This window comes from Perissodus microlepis, chromosome 3 (genome assembly GCF_051167445.1).
Source record: "Perissodus microlepis isolate ML-2025 ecotype Zambia chromosome 3, ASM5116744v1, whole genome shotgun sequence".
In the NCBI taxonomy this organism is placed as follows: domain Eukaryota; kingdom Metazoa; phylum Chordata; class Actinopteri; order Cichliformes; family Cichlidae; genus Perissodus; species Perissodus microlepis.
The window spans coordinates 41,945,610-41,958,992 of record NC_140463.1 but is presented as its reverse complement, the minus strand read 5'-3'; the positions used below and the strand labels follow the sequence as shown (position 1 = coordinate 41,958,992).

Here is a 13,383-nt window from a genome sequence, read left to right as displayed (position 1 = left end):
GAATATTTGTTTGTTTAGTAATAGTAGCATTCGTACAGTAATTTCACTTTCAAACGACTGAAACCGGTGACTTTTTGTGTTTAGAAACAAAATGAAACGAAAAGACCGAAAGGCTCTTGAGGGCATAACTGTGAGTGGAACCAATGTCAAGACGGAACTCAGTTACTCCTCTTAGTGTTCCGTAGGGATAGTTATTGTAGCTGTACTTAGTAAGCGTCGGATGTTTTGAAACTGCTGACGAGTGTTTGGATGTTATATGTGTTTGTAAAAAATAAAAAAGGAAAGAAAAGAGGAAAAGCATGGATAAAAAGTCCGTACCAGCGCCGTCAGAGGAGGAGATTGACTGGGGAGGAAGTGGAGCAGGAGGGAGCAAAAATTTACAAAAGGACAAAACTTTATTGAAGAATGTGCACACTGGTCTTCCTAATCCACCTTCGGGTGCTATAAAATGTTCTCTAATAAAAGGAGACTATCTCTACTTCCACTATGGATGCGATGGACAGGATGACAGAGGCTGGGGATGTGGCTACAGGACCGTTCAAACGCTGTCTTCGTGGATTTGTCATAACTGCTCTCCGCCTAAGAACCACTGCAGGCCGGTACCAAGCCTCCCCGAAATCCAGCAAGCGTTGGTAACAATGGGGGACAAAACCGACTCCTTTTCAGGCTCCAGGGAGTGGATAGGAACATTTGAATGCTCTCTAGTCCTCGACCATTTCTACGATGTTCCCTGCAAAGTGGTGCATGTCAGAGGCGGAGGGGCCGAGCTGGAGCATGTCGCAGTGGCTGAGCTCCATCAGCACTTTGAGAAGCATAACTCTCCAGTGATGATGGGAGGAGACAGAGACAACTCCTCAAAGGGGGTATTGGGGGTGTGGACCGGGGATAAGGGGAGCTATTTGCTGGTTCTCGACCCGCACTACTATGGATGTGAGCTGGACAGGACAGAGCTGCAGAGGAGAGGGTGGGTGGCATGGAAAAGAGTATCATCTCTGGATCAGTCTTCATTTTATAATCTGTGTCTGCCACAGACTGCAAGACTGCTAAATGTGTTTTAGACATTCAGCATGGTTGTTTCAAAATGAGCTGCAGTGCCATCCTGTGGTTAAACTCATTAAAAGCTCTTGAAGAGCAGCAGTACCAATTGAATATGTTGGTTTTTTGTTTTCTTTTTTTATTAGAAATGTGACGATCAGTTAATTTCTTGGTCAAAACAGTGTGTTTGGCTTCTCAAATGTCTTCATTTTGTGAAAAATATTTTTCAGTATTCTACAGGCCTACATGGACCCTTGACAGCTGCTCATTTTTATTTCACATTTTGTGCACAAGATCATTTACTATAAATGCATGTGTCTCCTGATCATGCTGGATACACAAAGCCATCATAAACTGAGGAAAATCTTGTGATCACCTACACATGATATGTGCTGGACAATGCTTCAATATGCACTGAGAAAGAGATCTGTACGCATGTAAACATATTAAATGAGACAAGCTTCATTTAGGCTCACTCAATTCTCCGTTTTATTCCTGGCATCATATAATTTAATTTGACATGACATCTGGGTTCCATTTATTTCTTGAGCTACATTTCTGCCAAGAGATCAAAAGATCACCTTTTATATCATTTATCTGATACACAATCTTTATAGAAAATCTGGAAGTTCTTGTCCACATCCATCCTCCCCTTGAGGAATTTCTCTAGGTTTTTGAGAGGAACCTCCACCATTTGGTTGTTGACACGATCATTTAGCCCATATGCACCAAAGACAGGGAACTTATAGCGCACAAAGTACGGCGCATTTTGGTCGAACTCGGTGCAGCAGTAGGCCGACCACATGTACTCGGGCACAGCTACCCGGTCCTGGTTGTTGCGACGGATCGTGTGTCCAGAAGTGGTGACCCCGGTGATCACAAAGGCTTTGCCGCGGCAGTAGTTGTTGAGGCGCTTTCGGACGATGTCTCGGTGTTCCGCCCAAGGACCCATGTTGAACTCCCTGATTTGAGGCACCACGTTTGTCAAGGTGTAGGTGGACGCCTTGTCTAGAGGGTCAGCCTGATGCTCATCGGGATTTAGTTGGCCGCGTTCATACTGAACCACATCAGCATAGTCCTCCAGGACTGCCTGGGAGTCCTCAAAGTTCATGTGCATGTTTGCAGACTGGGGGAAGGGCTCCATGTTACTGCTGCTCTTTTCTGAGGCCAACTATGAGAGAGAGAGAGAAAAGAAAAAGCAAAGTAGTTTTACTCACAGTTTGCACAATATTTTTTTTCTGGGAATGGTGCAAAGACTCATGGGAATAGAGATGATATGATGGTATTGTTTGCTTGTGCGACTGTTTAAATAGACCAGTAGTTGTCCAGTAACTCAGTGGAAATGTGAATAAGCTCATATCTTGTCACACTTATACAAATATAGGAGACAAAATTCATGGTATGTGGGCAAAGAGTTGAAGTTATACTTTTAAAAAGATAATCTGTTTATGAAGATTAACCCCAACCTGACACACCAGATGGCTGCCTCTCCCTTAGCCTGTTTCTGTCGGAGGTTTCTTCCTGCTAAAAGGGAGTTTTTTTTCTTCCCACTGGCTCCAAGTGCTGTCTCTTCGTCTGATTGTTGGTCTTTACCTTACAGTATAAAGCAGCCTAAGGCAACTGTTATTTTGATTTGGCTCTATATAAATAAAACTGAATTAAAATAGGAAGACAAAAACAGTATAACAGCGTCCAAAGGGTTGAGAGTCAGCTACTAAAGCTTACAATAAGCGCAGCCATGAACTGTAAACTCTGTTGTAGTTTACACAAAGCACCGTTAAAAGTTGACAAATCTAGCTGCCAGTGCTTTTCTGCAATTAAACAGCCACTTTGCATAAATGGTAATGGCAACACTATCTCAGTGAAATAGCACACAGAGCTAATAAAGCAGCTTATCTCAGCTTTACATTGTTTCTATTACAGTAGCATAGTTGCTGCAGTTCTTTAGCTGCTTGTTAAGAAACATCAGGTGATATTGCCTTTACACTTCCAAAAATGTCATGAAATCTCCAATGACTGCATGTGAATAGATACAGAGTACTGTGAATATATGGTATATATAGTGTGAATAATATTATGTCAGATATATAGCACACTGTATGGGCAAACATGCAAAATTGAGAATGAAACCAGGCTTCTGTTTTGTTTGTTTCATCTTCGACTGAGCTCGCAAGCACTCTCACCTGAGGCTCGAACATCCAAGGGAAATCCACCTTCTTCTCCCCGTCTGACTTCTTGAATGTATAGGCTGAGTAGATGGGGACGTGTTTGTGTGAGTCGTACAGGGTGACATAGCGGGGTTTGTCCTCATACCGCTGGCAGATCTTCTTAAAGGAGTTGCTGAGGTATCCTCGTGGTGGTGTTCCCATAAAGAGAGAGTCCTTGCAGCGCTCCGCATGGTTGAAGTCTCCTACCACTCCTGCCTGGGACACTTCAAGCAATCCACACATTAGGAAGATCATGGCAGCTGCCGTTGCTAAGGCACAATTTGTAAATGTAGGTATCATCACTGCAGCACTCTTTTGTGTCTTTTTAGATGTGTCTTCTCTTGCTAATATGTCTCTAATTCACCTGTGACACACCACTGCAATCTACTACTGCCTAACAAGTACAGCCTCTGTCCCAACTCTATCACACCCCACATTTCCCTTCATGCCTCACCTGCACTTCAAGCGAGCAATTCTCTCATTGTAAAGGCTTTTCATATATTCAAATTCCCACGAGCGTCGTAGCAGTAGTTATCAGTCACTGTGAGCATTTTATTACTGTAAAGTGCAGAGGACAAATGCCACTCACTTGAGACCTTCAATTCAAAAATAGCCTTTCTTCCATCGTCGGCCTTGTTGCAGTGAATGAAATGAAGCTGAAGTTTAATGAAAGAATAGAAATGGGAAACTCATGTTTTAAAGCCAGTTTTTGTTTTAAAGTGTAGAAGGAGACTTGCATTGGAGAATTTCCACATATCAAGTTTAGATTTTTCATTTTAGCAGCAAATTAAAAAGCTCTATCCCATCATGAGCTGGTGCTGTAACTTAATATACATATGACGTCTGATGACAGGTTTCAAATTGGCCAGAATATGTCAAAAACAAAACTTCAGAGACAGTTTCATTCAGTGGTTTATTCCTGTGAAATATATGAGAAAGTTACATTTTGTTACATTGCAAGAGTGTTTAAAGTACAGTATGGCCCCTCCCCCACACCTTTCCAACACGTGAACAACCTACTAATGTAAATCCCCTCCCACCCCCCACCCCCCTTCTTGATAGCTGGCTATGCCTCTGCCTTCAAAGTAAAGGCTATGCAGAACAACAAAAAATACACGTGATATCCAGTGTCGGCAGATTTTATGACCCGCTTTTGAGAGCACATAAACTATCCCTTACTTGGAAGCTTTTGTTTTACCTGATGTAACGTGTCATATAAATTACCATGCACAGTAGAAAAAGCACAGGTGTAGATAACAAAAGAAATTATGGTTGCAAATTTCATGGATACTGTTAGCAATAGCTCACTGTCACACTGTTATAATTTACCTGGATGTTTTGTTGGCACATGATGGCACCTCTTTTTACTTACAAACACCACAAAGATCAGTGACAAATTAAAGGAAAAATTAGTAACCTGTATATCTCTTTTATGGTTTGGATTCATCTGTCCTCTTAGAAGGGGCACTGCAAGTTAAAATAAACTTTTCATAACCTTTCTTCTATGATTACAACATTTTATTCTGATGGGTGTGGTCTCCTCTATGATGACAGTGCCCCAATCCAGAGGGCATGAGGATTACTGAATGGTTTGATGGGTATGAATTTAAAGCAGGTCATGGCCTCTGTAATAACAGGATTAAAACCCAATTGAATAATCACAGGAGATAAATCATAAAAACACCAAATAATAAAGGGAATAAAAAAGATACAGCAACGTCTGTTGAGAGATTGATGTTCCAGAGACCAATGAGAAGGTACACTGGCACTCTTCTGGTAGGACTACTTTTTTTTGTCTTTCTTTAATTTGTCAAATGTTAAAATATCTCTAAATATTTTCCCTACGCAGTTTTCTCAGGTGCTTGTATGGAACAGTCGCCCACAAAGATCTGAAAGTTCTGGCTTACAAATTCTGTCTTCTTGAGAAACTCCTCCAGCTTCTGGACGGAGACTTCCACCATGTCATTGTTCTCATCCTCGTTGAGGCCATAGTAAGCAAAAGATGGGAATTTATAACGGTTCATAAAAGGTGTGTTGTGGTCATAGTCAACACAGCAATATGCTGACCACAGGTAGGTGGGAACTGCAATGCGGTTCATGTTTTCCCGGCGGATCATCTTGCCAGAGGTGGTGACCCCGGTGACAATGTGAGCCGTTCCACGACAGTAGTTGTTAAGCCTTTTGCGGATCATGTGTTCCTGTTTGTCCCAGATTAGGTTGTTGACTTCAGGCACCACGGGTACCACATTGGTGAGGGTGTAGGTAGCTGCTTTGTCGTCAGGTTCATTCTGATGCTCGTCCGGGTTGAGCGTGCCACGCTCGTAAAGGATGGCATTTGTGTAATCGTCAAGAACAGCTTGGGCATCTTCAAAGTTCATGTGCATGTAACTCCGTGGAAAGGGCTGCATCTCGTCTGTTTCAGAGGATGTGGACAGCTGTGCAGAGAGGCAGACCCACAGCAAATGAGGGCATGAGCATGACTGAATGCGATTACATGACTACGCAACAAATTCTTACGCACATTTCAAAGCAGTGAACTTTCTAGTTTTCTTTACCTGAGGTTCGTACATCCAAGGGACATCCATACATTTCTCCCCTTCTGAGCGTTTAAATATGTAGGCAGAGTAGATCGGTATATGGTCCACAGTGTTGTACAGAGTCACGTAGCGTGGCTTTTTGTTGTAGTACTGACAAATGAACTGGACGGAGTGGTGTTCCAGTCCTCTCGGTGGTGTTCCCATGTAGAGGAATTCTTTGCACTCTGGAGAAAGCTCTTTTTCCACTTTGCCTATTACTGCTAACATTATGCTGAAAAGTAGAAAAGCTGTCTGTGCCCAAGCTGCCATAGCTAGGAGGGATCCTGAAGCCACTCTGGTAACAAGTTAAAGCTGTTAAATAGTATGTTAGGTATATTTTTGAGCTCTGCTACAAATGACTGCATGCGTCTTTATGCTCAGTAAAACAGCTCATACACATTTCCCACTCTGCTCTCTGTAATCTGGCCTCAGTATGCAAAGTAATGCCATCTTTATACCTTATCATATCCACCCACAGCTGGCGAAACAGGGACTATGGCCAATGGTGCCTCACACTGGTTAGAGTAATGTTATTTCTTTGAACACATCCTCCCAGATGGTCAAGCATTTATCAAAAACACAAAGCTATACTTGCAATTTTAAAGTGCCTTGGGTTTTCAAAGATCGTTGTGCGTCATTATGAACTTTATATTTGCTACCAATGAAGTGTATACTCTACTACTACTGATATCACTGACAAATGCAGAAAAAATACAAGTTAAGTATATTAGGGTTACATTAACATACATTTTTGTGTGTGTACACTCATGTTGTTAAAAACCCACCATCTGCCTGTTCTGCACAGCCTCATTTTAACAGGCACGGTCACGTGTATACAGTGAGTGTATCCTTACAGCCATCCTTTTTTTCAAAGTAGTAACTATTAATCGCTGCATGTGATGCCTTTAAGGTACATGTGTAAGGTTTGGGGTTTTTTCTTTTTACAGAAACATGAGTTACACTCTCGGCTAAGGATGTAAATGCTGCAAGTACAGAATGCAGACTACTAAAATGACTACAATTGCTATGATATGATCATGGCTGCATTCTATGTTATCAAGACTGTTATGACTGTTGGTAGCTGTAGAATTCCCACAGAGCTGCATAAACTTGCTAACAGCTATCTCAGCCCCACAGTTATTAATTCTAACTGCCTCAAAAATAATAACTTGTAGCACAACAACAGGGTAGTAACATGAAAGAACTTTTATTTGCAAAATTAAGAGATTACTAAAATAAAATACAGAATGATTGTGCCACAAAAGAGGGATATCCTGAGATATCATTAAAATCAGCTTATTTGTGTCCTCTGTAATGGACATTTGTTTTTGGTCTATATCTTTTGACTCATTTGAGCTTGTCCTGATGTACTAAATAGAGGAAATCCTGGGCTTTCCATTGATATCTCGTGTTTGGGGGGCCCCTTTTAGCTCCAAAGAGGAAGGAAATCACAAAAAAGTTCAATGGGAAGATTTTTTCCTCAGTTCTCAGGAAGATATAACAAAATCAAATACGTGATTGTGACCAAATGCATATTTTCAACACTTTCCAGACATAGAAGCACTCTTTTTTTTTTCCAGCAGCAATATGTGACATGCTGTTTTCTATCTATTGGTCATCCTGTGAAATGCAAAATAATGAAACATTTTTGGATAAAGACAGAATATAAGTTAAAGATACTCGTGGTTGCTCAGTTCTTATATATGGCTATAATTTTCTTTCCATGGAGGAATTTCTGAAAATTGTATTTTACTATATAAATAAGTGCACATTTGAGCTTTATTTGTTCAGCATTACCATATACAGCACAGGTCAGTAACAGGCAAATTCTTCTCCGTCACCTAGATCAAAAATGAGGTAGAATATTTAAGCACAATGTTTTAAATTTGGTTTGAACATCTGGACTCTGAAATTGAGCACTTTAGAGTTCATAATACAAATAGAGTCGAGGAGAACAATAGGTGGGATAAAGACAAAGATGTGGACAAATTACAAGTCAGGTCATTTTGGCTTGAATGTATTCAGTTTAAGTGCAGGAAATTTTAACAGCTATGGCAATTACCCCAGGAAGGATTTAATACAGATGCTATTGGGTTCATAATTTGTTTCCATAAAGGCAAGATTAATAAATTGTAACAATTCAATGGCTCTATTCCTTTCTAACTGAATTATACTTTAATTTATTCAATAACATGTGAAACAGGACTGCTCAACACTGTAAAGTTGGCTTAGTCTTGTTTTTGCAATAGATGCATTTCAACATTCCTGCATTACTCTGCATCCTGTTAAAAAGTCTGCAACTTTTTTTCATGTGTGAAACCCTTTTTTATTGCCAGTGTGTGAAACAGACTGCAATGTGACTTTAAAATATACTGTTTGTTAATTTCTGTGTTGCCTCTAAGAGCCTATGAGTGAGACAAGAACATGACCATTATGGTCACAATGCCTCTCCTCAGCTCCCAAAGATAGCACTGACCAGTTTTAGCTAAGTATAGCATACAAATGGACTCAAAATAGAAAATATATGGCTTCAGACAGGGATTTGCAAGTGACCTTAGCAAACAAGCAAATTAGCATTAGCCAGCGAGCTGCCAGTTTCTCCATAAAAGTAGGGTAAGAAGACCTTCTGGCTAGTGTTAGCTAATGGCTAGTTTTATCTAATGAAGCCTGTCTATCTGTAGGACAAAAACAGCAGAGAAATCAGGACAGACTTCAAGTCAATTATAAAGTTTTTCTAAAACCAAGTCATCTTTCTTAAAACACCTCTGGGTAGTTGTTTGGGCTTTTAATTTGATTCATTAATCGCTAAACATTAACTTTAACAAAATAATTGTCTGATTTTTTTTAAGTGGTTAAAAACGCTGCAGAATATTTTTTTAGAAAACACGTTTTCCTTTTATTCAGGTTTTCTCTGAGCTGGCTCATGTTAGCTAACACTAGCTTGGCTACTAACTGCAAGCTAGCTTTTGACAAAATACTGTTTTTCATGTAGAAGATCAACTATGAAAATTCCATCATACTAAAACATTGGTAAGGTCTCTCTTCTTCTTTAAGGGATTTTCTGCCACACATCCCTTGTAGAATATGGCCATGTCACTGTCTATGTCAGTCTGGCTCCTTAAGAATGTCTCCAGAGTCTTTAGAGGTACCTCGACTACACTAAATCCAGCCTGTTCATTCAGTGCATAGCCCCCGTAGCTAGGGAACATAAACCTCACTTCATATGGTGAGTTATGATCAAACTGTGGACAGCAGTATGCCAGCCATAAGTGTTTTGGAATGATGAGACGGTCCCTGTTATTACGCTGAATGGCAGCCCCTGAAACAGTCACCCCTGTCACCACAAAAGATTTGCCGTGGCAGAAATTGTTGAGACGTCGGCGAACAATGTCTAAGTATGGGTTCCAAGAGGTTTCCAGGAAATCTGTGATCAGTGGAACTACGTTGGTCAGGGTGTAAGTGGAGGATTTGTCATCTGGTTCTGCTTGGTGCAGGTCAGGGTTTAGTGGGCCACGTCGATATCCTATGGCATCCGTGTAGTCCTCTAAAACAAGCTGGCTGTCCTCAATCAGAGGGGGAGTCTTTTCACTCAGGGGAAGTGCCTTCATGTTACTACTCTCATCATTTGAAAGCAGCTGTAAGAAGAGGAAGTAAAAGAAACATGACATTTAGCAATTTTAAAGTCCTCAGTCCGCAGGCCAAGACACTTAAATAAGAGCAGTAAAGCCTGGAAGCATCTTAATCTAAGGCAGGTATTACACATCATATTTCACAGCCTGATTGTTTGTTCACATGACAGTTAAAAAATATAGGTGTCAGATTCTTAATCCTGTGCTGCCAGATTCAGGTCAGCTTAAAAAAAAGAGCCAGATCCAGGAGGTCAGATGTACCTTACCATAACCCAACCAACCCTACTCTGGATGCTGAAACTGAACACACACACATCTCTCACACTAAAATATAATTGGAAAGCTAGTTGGCAGGGATACCAAAGTAATTATGGTTTATAATGACTCACATCAGATGAGCTAGAAAAAATAACTTGCCTTAAGTGTGCTATGGATGAATACAGTGAATGTGCTACAGAAGAAATGTTGATTAATTATTGTCTTTTTGTCTGAAGCTAGACATTGATTTTAAAGATGTTATAACATTAATATCAATGTTTTCTTTCACTAAAGTGATGAATAAGAATATGTATCAACATTCCAAGCTAATCTTTTAAGTTAGCTTATTAAATCATCATGATCGAGCGATTATTTCAACAGTACAATGCTGTCAAAGCTTAAAACACTCAGAATATTGAGATATGTGCGTATTCAGACTTAGTGAAAACAGATGAAATACGGTGATTTATGTGAAATCAATATGTAGCAAGGAGCAACAATTAGTCAAATTCAGCGCCAGAAGGTATTTCTTTTAGCCTTGAGTCCAAAGCTGAACCAGAGCCAGAATACACCCAACCGTAGCACTTGAGGCAATTTATTTCTTCTGGCCCATTGGATATGAGTCATTATAAACCAAACCTACTTTGGTAACCTAAGAGGCTCCGTTAATCAGCTTTCTTAGAATACATATTTAGCCAACACAAACAAGCTTCGACTTTAACTCTCATCTTTCAAACTGCCAAACTGTGTCTTTAAAATAGAAGTGTGTTTGGGGGCATGTCTGGGTGATTAACAGCTTATACTGTGCTGTTGGGTCTTTGGTAACAAGCACCAGACTGATTTGAAGTAAAATTAACTCATGTAAAACTAAAGTAACTCTGGGAAAAAAAATATAAAAATTCTAGTACCCGGTATATGCACTGTTGTTGTATAGATTATATTTTTTAAACAAAATGTTATCATGCCCCAAAACATGTAACATCTCTTCAAAAAGTGGCAAGTTATAGCTACTGTGCTGCTCTGAGGCTCTACCTGAGGCTCATACATCCAGGGGGTGTCCATCCTCCTCTTCCCGTCAGACTTCTTAAAGACGTAGGCTGAGTAGAGGGGGAGATGGCGACTGCTGTCATACAGTGTGGCGTAGCGAAGTTTGTCTGCATATTTCTGGCAGATCCACTTGAGGCTTGTTCCTCTGATCCCTGCAGGCGGGGTCTGCATGTAGAAGAATTGGCTGCACTCTTTGAAGCTCTTGGACACGGTGGCGCTCACCAGGTGGGACGCCATCAGCAGGGTGATGGGGAATAAAGACGTGAAAAACAGATGCATCCTCACACAGCTGGAGTTGCCTGAAGAAAATATAACTGGGTTATTTCTTTATCGGGTCTGACATGTTTGCTATGGCTGTTGCGCACCAATAAAAGACCGAGAGACTCAGATTCCATACTCCGGTTCGGCTTAACGTGTCATCCTGTATCAGCACTTCCTTCAGCAGGCTAGTACAATGACAGCTGGACAGAGACGTTCTATGCAAAGCAGCAGTGGCTCAGGTTGGCCTGGTTGGCTGGATACCTCACTTATCTGGTTTAGTCATGCAAGTCTGCACAGCCATTTGTCAGACTGCATTCGTTTTCTACCTTTCTAAAAATTACATCACCATGTTCACTCTATAGGCTAGGCTTCCTACACCTGTGTTTTGTTGTAACTTTATATTTTCTATATTTCATGCAGCACATGGTCTTATCAGTATGCACTATGTAAAAATGTAAACTCCAAAGATACTGGACACCCTGGATGGATGATATGGATGTTGTACAATATAAAACGTTGGGGTGTTGTAAATGTAACTCAAAGCAGGACACAATGATTTACAAGTTACTTCCTCTTGAGTTTGCAACTAGTCATAGTAATGTACGTATATGTGACTTCTCTGACTTTACTTTATAATTTGTGTTATTGCAGTTAGTTTCTAAATTAGGATTTCTTAATATTAGAAATTTCCATTATCATGCTCCTGCACTGGTCGTCTCCTGTGCCCTAACACTTCTCTGAATCAAGGATGGGCTGGATTCATTTGAGCTCCTGAAGTCCCGTTCTTCTGTCAGTATTTAAGGACCAGCTCCACCACCAGATTGTCGTCTTCACTAGAGTGGTGATCCATCTCCTTGATGACCTTTGTGCCTGCATTCTCCAAGCACTGATGTCCTCTTTTTCTCAAATTCCTGTGACTCTCATGTGGCGGAAGAACAAACCATCTGCAAGATGCAATCACATGTCACCGTCAAGCTGGTCCATGCTTTCAGGAAATCCTTGCTTAAACACTCACCTCAGCAGCTCACTTGCCTGCCCATCCTCCAACAGTTAGGAAAGCCTGCAGACATCGGATCAGTGGCCCTACCCATGGTAAGCATCCTCACCACCTTCTGACACCTTTCATAAACAGCTCAGCATCAGATTCTGTCTGGACTGACTTTCTTTTCCTCTGTCCTAGGGTAATTCTACCGAGTAGCCGGCTCCATTCCCGTGGATCCTCAGTTCCTCTGTTTTTGCTCAATGCTCTACGACATTAAAGCCCCTTAACAGTCAAATACTCACTCTTGGGTCTTGCTTCAGAGTCTGTTGGTAATGGCTTTAAAAGCCTTTACAAAAATCTCAGTAGCCAACAAACATAAAAACTCAATTTAATGTTTTGAAGTAAAAATTAATTCCTGGACTGTTAAAGATAATGGATTATAATTTACAGTGTTCTGTCTTCTGAGATTAAACACTATGTCTACATTAAATATACATATGCAGCATGTGAGGTGATGTAAAAGTGTAAATAAGACAACAAAATATCGAATTAACAATTGAATCACTTCCTGTCTGTAAAAAAAATCTGAAGAATGAAATAATGTAATGTTTGGTTAGTAAAAATATCACTTTACATTGTACCACAGTGTTCTACTCTTACTTCCAGCTAATGTAACAATAACCTTTCCAGAAACGCTGAAATGGTCCAACTGAGAATAATAAACTCTCTTCTTCCTGCACCTTTCATTCACAGCATCTCAAACAGTGCTGCTGGCTGTGTGCCACGCGGCCCACTTTCCTGCTTCACTAGCCAAGCTGAAAGCTGCAAGAACAGCACCTGGGACCAGGCTAGCTGGACATGGCTTTGATGTGATCGCTGTGAAGCATAAGTGAGCCCATGTAACTGACATGAACATCTGGCAGCCTTCACAAAATCCTCCATAGGGGGAAACTCCAGAGGTGTTAGTGCGGTTGCAGAGAACTGGGTACGCCTGAACCCAGACATGAGCTATCATTCTGCATGAATCCAGTGTGGAATTCATAGGACGATGTAAAACCATGACAAACTGGGACATGACCTGAAGACCAGAAAGACGTTAAGAATTAACTCTTTCAAGACTGGTGAAATAAAAGGTTGTTTCTGCAGACAGTTTGAGCAGAGGTTCAATAATGTGGTGGTCGTATAACTAAATTCCTCTGCTTAATCAAAGCCTTCAGAAACTTTAAGAAAAGGTTGAGAGGCAAACAATATACCACCATCTACAGCTGCAACATCCCGTACCAGCTGACTGGTAGAGGGTCCACTGTCTCTGTCAAGGGGGCCAGTGCCGACATGTTTTCCCAAACTGATGGTGTTATTAACCATCTGAGCATTGTCCAATATGTGCT

General features: G+C 40.8%; 4 protein-coding genes across 4 annotated transcripts; 1 reads left to right on the top strand and 3 right to left on the bottom strand.

Annotated features, from left to right (window-relative positions):
• Window positions 1-192: 192 nt before the first annotated feature.
• ufsp1 (UFM1-specific peptidase 1) lies at window positions 193-1,510 on the top strand. The gene has a single exon (XM_084924514.1). It carries the CDS (start codon window positions 300-302, stop codon window positions 1,056-1,058), a length of 759 nt encoding a protein of 252 aa, XP_084780640.1. The 5' UTR covers window positions 193-299; the 3' UTR covers window positions 1,059-1,510.
• Window positions 1,511-1,624: 114 nt separating this feature from the next.
• Window positions 1,625-3,542, bottom strand: LOC146391535 (endonuclease domain-containing 1 protein-like). Its single transcript, XM_084924515.1, has 2 exons — window positions 3,219-3,542; window positions 1,625-2,206 (listed from the first exon to the last, which is right to left on the bottom strand). Exons 1-2 carry the CDS (start codon window positions 3,540-3,542, stop codon window positions 1,625-1,627), a joined length of 906 nt encoding a protein of 301 aa, XP_084780641.1.
• A 1,497-nt stretch (window positions 3,543-5,039) lies between these two features.
• On the bottom strand, window positions 5,040-6,147 carry LOC146391534 (endonuclease domain-containing 1 protein-like). Its single transcript, XM_084918851.1, has 2 exons — window positions 5,798-6,147; window positions 5,040-5,677 (listed from the first exon to the last, which is right to left on the bottom strand). Exons 1-2 carry the CDS (start codon window positions 6,086-6,088, stop codon window positions 5,084-5,086), a joined length of 885 nt encoding a protein of 294 aa, XP_084774977.1. The 5' UTR covers window positions 6,089-6,147; the 3' UTR covers window positions 5,040-5,083.
• Window positions 6,148-8,832: 2,685 nt separating this feature from the next.
• LOC146391533 (endonuclease domain-containing 1 protein-like) lies at window positions 8,833-11,190 on the bottom strand. Its single transcript, XM_084918838.1, has 2 exons — window positions 10,738-11,190; window positions 8,833-9,453 (listed from the first exon to the last, which is right to left on the bottom strand). The coding sequence occupies exons 1-2, from the start codon at window positions 11,029-11,031 to the stop codon at window positions 8,833-8,835; spliced, it is 915 nt and encodes a 304-aa protein (XP_084774964.1). The 5' UTR covers window positions 11,032-11,190.
• Between the last annotated feature and the right edge of the window lie 2,193 nt (window positions 11,191-13,383).